The 6,462-nt window shown below is 38.7% G+C and overlaps 1 protein-coding gene across 1 annotated transcript in view; it reads left to right on the top strand.

The window, feature by feature from the left end:
• Positions 1–713: 713 nt before the first annotated feature.
• TM9SF3 (transmembrane 9 superfamily member 3) overlaps positions 714–6,462 on the top strand; it is a 31,210-nt gene continuing 25,461 nt past the window's right edge. Inside the window, exons 1-2 of the mRNA XM_026050240.1 lie at positions 714–904; positions 4,720–4,842. Coding sequence (XP_025906025.1) covers positions 739–904; positions 4,720–4,842 — 289 coding nt within the window. The 5' untranslated portion in view covers positions 714–738. The remainder of the gene's footprint in view (positions 905–4,719; positions 4,843–6,462) is intronic.

Genomic DNA, 6,462 nt, shown 5'->3' with positions numbered 1-6,462 from the left:
GCTGCTGGAGGTATACTGCAGTTGAATTTTAGTTCTCTCTAGGGTGTAATTCTCTGGGAATTTTGACTGTAAAAAGTTACTCCTTCTTCGGACGATTAAGAGAGAGTTCCAATTTAGGATGTAATTTCGCTGTGATTACTGGAATGAAGGAAGCTTGACTTCCTCCTTTGAATCCTGTTTGGTTGATTTATAATGCAGTTTAAAACAATTTAAACTCATGGCTATCAATGGTTGCCCCATCCGTAAGCTCTCTCTCATGGGCAAATGTCTGATTTGTTTGATAAGATCTTGTCTAACAAAGCGCTCAGCTTATTTACTTCCTTCCAGTAGCTCAGGAGGTACTTGCATAAGGTTTTCACAAAATTTGCAAATAAAAAAAACATTGTTGAGATTCCTGCCTTTCCCCCCCCCAATTTTGTTGTTTCTTTTCCTTTTTTTAATCTGATTTGCATGACCAGCCCTCCTCCTGTGGTACTTCTATGATAGTTGATCACACAGCTTCTTACGAATCTAAAACACTTTTCATAGAAAGGCAGGCTGAAAATCTTGTCATCTTGCCACCTAAAAACCCAGAAACATCAGACTGCTTTTAAATGTAACTGCTGCTTATCATTGAATGCTCCTGCCTCGCTAGTTAATATAAATAAGATATACTCTTCATTTTACTCTCCTGGGTATCTCATCTAACTGAGTAACTTTACCTTTCAGTATCAAGATAAAGAAGAAGTTGTTCTATGGATGAATACAGTAGGACCGTACCACAATCGCCAAGAGACCTACAAATACTTCTCGCTTCCTTTTTGTGTGGGATCAAAAAAGAGTATCAGCCATTACCACGAAACCCTGGGAGAAGCGCTCCAAGGAGTTGAGTTGGAATTTAGTGGTCTTGACATTAAATTTAAAGGTAAGCAATTGAAAGTGCATTTGGGCACTCTTTTAATTAAAAGAACTGCAAGTTACTGCTGCCAGCTGCTGAGTATTTTTCTTGCTTGAAACTCTGTACAGTTATCTAATACAGATGGCTCTGAAATATGCTAAGCTCTCATGTATATCCCTTAAGGAAGATGTTTTTTGTTGATAAATACTTCTGAAAACTGATTATCATTATCTTTTTTTTGTAAAATAAAACTGAGCTTTCAGAATACTGCATRAGTAAAGCATATTTGCAAGCTGCTTTGACCTATAACATGTTATATTTGTAGCATGTGTGAAGTGATTGCTCAAAACAGTAAATAATGTTACACTAAGACRTTTATCTCTGTCTACATCTATTCTCAAGAAGTCTTGCCATAAAATGATGGGATGATATTATTAATATGAAAACTTGTTTCATATAATATATTACATGATTGTTTTGATAATATTTTTGAAGTTCTTGATAATATTTTTTGAGTACTTTGGAAGATGCTGATTTCCTTTTTTTAGCTGGTTTCCAGCAGCTTCTGCATTAGATATTTTTCTTAAAATTTGGTGTTTTCCATTTGACAGATTCTTAATTAGTTTCTAAATTTGTCTATGCTTTATCCCTTGTTGTAAAGAAAGTTCTGTAACTTACAGAAGTTCATACAGAAGTTCAAATTGTTAGCCTGACTCTACTTATCCCTCTAAAAATACTATAATCATGGACAAGCACACATGTAGCTCAGGAATTTTATATAAATTTGTAAATATATACATATAGCCTCTGCAATTAAAAATGTATCTTTAATCAGTGGTGCTTGTCTGTGTTTCTGAAATGGCCATAACCTGTAAAATTATGACTTTGTGGAAATTCACGTTGCCAATAATGGAGGTCTGTGCCTGACACTTGCTGTGGTGTCTGGTGGGACAAATCTACAATATAGTAATGAACCCATGAAATATAGTGTTTCTGGCTGAGTTTTAAAAGCAAGTTTCTCTAAAGGATGCCAGTGACCGTATAGGATAGCTGCATTTCCTRTTTGTTAAAACAACACTGTCCAGGCTCATTGCAGGTCTCAAACCAGAAAAATACCTTTAAAAGAAGGTAGGGAATTATTACTATACTTTTGATAACTTTAGGTTTTCATTTAGTTTAATTCTATTTAGAATAGAATATTTAATTTAATTCTGTTCTATTCCAAATCTAGAATAATGATGCTTTTCATGTAATATGTCACATTCTTTATTCAAACATTTGGATTGACATCCTAGGCGAGCGGTGTACCTAAGTCCCAGAGGAAAATTAAATACATTGAACATTTATGTCGTAGAAACTTGACTGAGAAGATGAATTTTGGGCATTTACCCTTCATACGGTACCAGTTAGAGGACATGAGTTTGAAAGGGGAAAGGAAACTCCTTGTCTAGGACTTTTCTGCAGTATTTCTAGCAACGAGAGCTGTTCAGACTGATGCTGCATGTCATACTAAGAGATGGGCAGATAACATAACAAGGGATGTGGTTTGTATATCTGAGAAAAATCAAGGTAAACCAATCATTTCAGGGAAGCTTGAAATCTGGCTTAACTGTGCCTCCTTTTATAGTGAGTCTCAGGTTTGTGCTATTTTAAAACATTCTGAATGTGCTACTAGTGTCCTTGAGGCTGCAGKAGCAGATGTTGCCTGTTGATCCAGGTTATGGTTGTATCCAAAACATGCCAAACCTTAGATGTGGAAATGCCACAGTAACGAAGCACAGCCATAGGCTTCCCCAGCCACTGCCTGCTGTTCTGAGCCATTTCCCCTTAATCACTTAACCCAGTGGACTTGAGCATAACCACCTAATGAGAATCTCTGCCATGCAGCAAACCCACAGCTTCACTGCTAATGGCTGGAGAAAGAACTCTCTGTTCCCTTTGCCTGGGCTCCTGGCTGAGGTGTTCATTGTGTAGAATGTCTGAGGGTGAAGTGACGTAAGTTCAGTAAAATAGTGCTCTCGGTTTGCAAGATTTGTATGAGTTTACTGGCTTTTTGGGTGTATGCACTTGAGTAACTTCTCCTCAGCTGATTGTGGTATCACTGGCAGATCTCATGATGTTCTAAATATCAAAAGTAAAATCCATCAAAATGGGTGAAGGCAGCGTGTGGTGGCGTGCAGCAGTCTGCAGCCTGAGTCAGACGTGATGACAGCCGGTCCCCTTCCAATAGTGTTTCCAAGTCTCTTCTTCACAGCAGCACGAGCCAGTGCTCACACCTGCAGTATTAGATGCAGCTGGCTTGTTTCAGTTAGCAAAAAGACTCCAGGCAGCTGGAAACCAAGGAGGTACTTGAAATACAGTTATAATCTAAAGCCAAATTTATTTTAGATAATAAATACAAAGACTGCTGTATTCTGAGTAAAAGGGTCTCTAAACAAGACCATTTGTGTGATTAGAGTGTTTTTTTTTTTTCTTTTAGTAGTGACACTTGCTGCTGTCCCTATGTTGTCCCTCACCTACCTGTGCTCGAACTGCGCTTTGTATAGCTGTGAGGGGGWCAAGTCAGGGAGAGATCCAGTTAAAAATAACCATGACTGCCCCTCTTGTTGCCTGCAGACCAGACTTGTCTGCTGGGCCAAAATGTAATGCTTCATTTAACAATTTCTACAGGGTTATTTTCTTAAGTACTTTTATTGCTGTTTAATTCTGATTGATTACTGTTAATTAATAAATGCCAAGAAAATTCAAATCTCTTTAAGGTGAGAAAGCAGAGGCATTTTTGTGAGCATACCCCAAAACACATCGCATACAGATCAGCACAGGCATGAACGGGTGCAGCTGGGGCCTGGGTGTCCATGGTCGTGCCAGCTTTAACGCCTTGCGCCTCTTGATCRGGCCAATGTGGATCTTATAAATGTAGACCGTGGTGTTGCAAAAGAGAGCAGGGGGGAAAAAAAGAGAATAAATTGATGCTTTTCCTAGGAAATGAACAATGTCCGCATTCCAGGGCTGCAGGAGGTYGGCTCGGCTCTGCTGGGCGGCTTTTGCGGAGTTTCCTACTGTCTTGCTTTGTTGGACTCTGTTTTAGTTTTGCATGCCCAGTGATTGTGTATGTTTTTTTCATGTTGAGAAATAGATGTTATCAGAGAGAGAATGTTGGAAGTATTCTACTTGTATTTTTTCTGTGCAGCCTGTTTCCTTTTCTTTTTCAGCTGTAGTAATGTGTAGAAGAGTTTAAGTAAGCTAAATTTGGGTACAAACTGGAGCTATCCATGGAGTGCAAATTAATGCTGTCTGTTAGAAATGAGTTGCAATTCTGTGATGACAAATAGGAATAGGGAAGGCGAAGGTGGATTTTTTGTTTGCTTTATTTATTTGCAGACTGAAAGCATTCACTCTTAAGTRTTTTCTTCTCTAAAGCTTTTGCTGTTTTTTTTTTTCATTTTTAATACGCACTCTTTTGTTTCACTTGAGAAGAAAACAGAAAGCAATGAAATGGGGGTCCATGTCTGCTTACTGTCTGTCTTAAGCGGGGGAGGGAAATAGCCACCTGACTTGCAGAGGTGAATTTATTTCATGTTCAGATGCAGCCTTTGTGCCACCTTTGTTCCTGCTTTTGTCATCTTTGTCCTGTATGTCCTTGTTGCGTTCTGCATGCTAGAGGGCAGGAACAAGAAGTTGCTGTAGTGGTTCCTTTTTAAAATGCCCCTTTCTTTTAGCTACTCTCACACACAGATCCAGGAAGGGTTAAAGCCTCCAGAAACGTGTAATCCCGCTTTAGTTTGTGTTAATTTAGAGGCAGCTCACTAATAGATCATTAACAGTGCTTTAATTTCTTGCAGAGGACGTGATGCAGACCACCTACTGTGAAATAGACTTGGACAAAGGAAGAAGGGACGCGTTCGTGTACGCTATCAAAAATCACTACTGGTACCAGATGTATATCGATGACTTGCCGATATGGGGTGAGTGATGCTGCACATTAACAGCTCGAGCCATCGAGAGCACAGAGTGCCTGAGCTTGTGGTGTCCTCGATTCATTTCACTGAATGACTCCACTTCCTTAGAAGAATCTTCCGAGTGTGTGTGTGGAACCTCTGTAAGCAAAATAGAAATAACATAAGGATTATTGTGTTGAGGGAACAGTTGGGTGACTCAACTGTAAAAACAGTTGGGTATTACTCAACCGTAAAAACAGTTAACAGCAGAAAAATTATTCTTCTGAATGGTCTAGTAAGTGACAATTAGGTATAGGAGGTCAGATAYGAGGTCCGTAAAAGTATTCATGAATAAAATCTTAGTAAGCCTCTTTCATTGTTTGAGCTTCATAATGGTAGTTTTTGAGGTTTATTAATATCACAAAACCTTCTAATTTACTTTTATGGTAACTTGGTGACTTTTAACGTTTCTGCCTGTTACGTGTATTCTGTCATTTTATACAGTAATTTTATTTTATTTACTCCTATGCAGTTTTAAAAATTACTTTGGAAGTTTGATCTTGCTGAATGTTAYTAATCTGGTCAAAGAAATGTTTGTGTTTTGAATCAAAAATGTCCTTATTACAGTAGTCGCTTAACCTTTCTCCGGCTGTTCTCTGGCTGTTTTGCTGGCATTTTACCCTATAATCCGTATCTATAATGGGTTGCACTTTGGAACCATTAATATTTGAAATTTTCCTTAGGAATTCCTCACTGTATTCACTAACGAGTGCTCAACTTTCAGTAACGTTCAGACATAAAATATCTTTTCTTGACTGTTAATAAGGCAGTGACTTCAAATTGATGTTGTGATTTTTGGAAGGGCTGCATTATTATGTGAGCTTAAGAAGGCAAGCAAACCTGTTCAGGTGCATCCATGTAAAAATGATTCCTTTTTTTTTCCCCCAGAATTGCTAGTTCAGTGAAGTGTCTTGGCTTGAATGCCTTTGAATTTAGCACATATCCTTAAAAACATGCAACATGGYTTGAATGCCATCTTTCTGGTAGTGCTTGATCGGGATGCCCTTTACRCAGCGTAGAGGTCTGGATCGCTGTCGTTGGGGTGATGCTGTGGGAGCAGATGGCAGAGCAGGTGCTAGGCTGCACGATGGGGACACGAGCTGGCAGCTTCCTCTCCTGCATGAAGAAGTGCATAAGGCAGTTCTGACAGATGAGTAAAAAACACGACAAAAACCACCTCCTTAAATTGAAAAGCACAGATAACAACACACAACTGTTGTTCTTTCCCATACCTTTGTGGTAACCTTTTCTGTATCCTTTGTGTTTGCGTACTCTGGTCCATCTCTGTGTGGTCTTAATATAAGAAAAGTTATTGGTTTTGGCCTGTAAACTGATTACTATACTTGGTTTCTTTCCCTAGCCCCACCATACTACGAGATCTGGAATTTTTCTGTAGCTCAAATGTTTTGAAGTGAGTTATTAAAAAGGAAGAACTTAATTGTGAGCTAATTCTGAGTTCAGTTAACTGAACTCTGATGCTCCAGGAGCATCTGAGCAGTTTCTTGTCATGGATGTAGCCAGCATCTCTACATACGTAATATTCTTCTGTTTTTTTTTAATGAAAGAAATGCAGAAAATACTCTATGA

The sequence above is a fragment of the Nothoprocta perdicaria genome, unplaced genomic scaffold (assembly GCF_003342845.1).
Source record: "Nothoprocta perdicaria isolate Ctin4 unplaced genomic scaffold, notPer1 scaffold_110, whole genome shotgun sequence".
Classification (NCBI taxonomy): Eukaryota; Metazoa; Chordata; class Aves; order Tinamiformes; family Tinamidae; genus Nothoprocta; species Nothoprocta perdicaria.
This window is presented reverse-complemented; position numbering and strand designations above follow the sequence as displayed.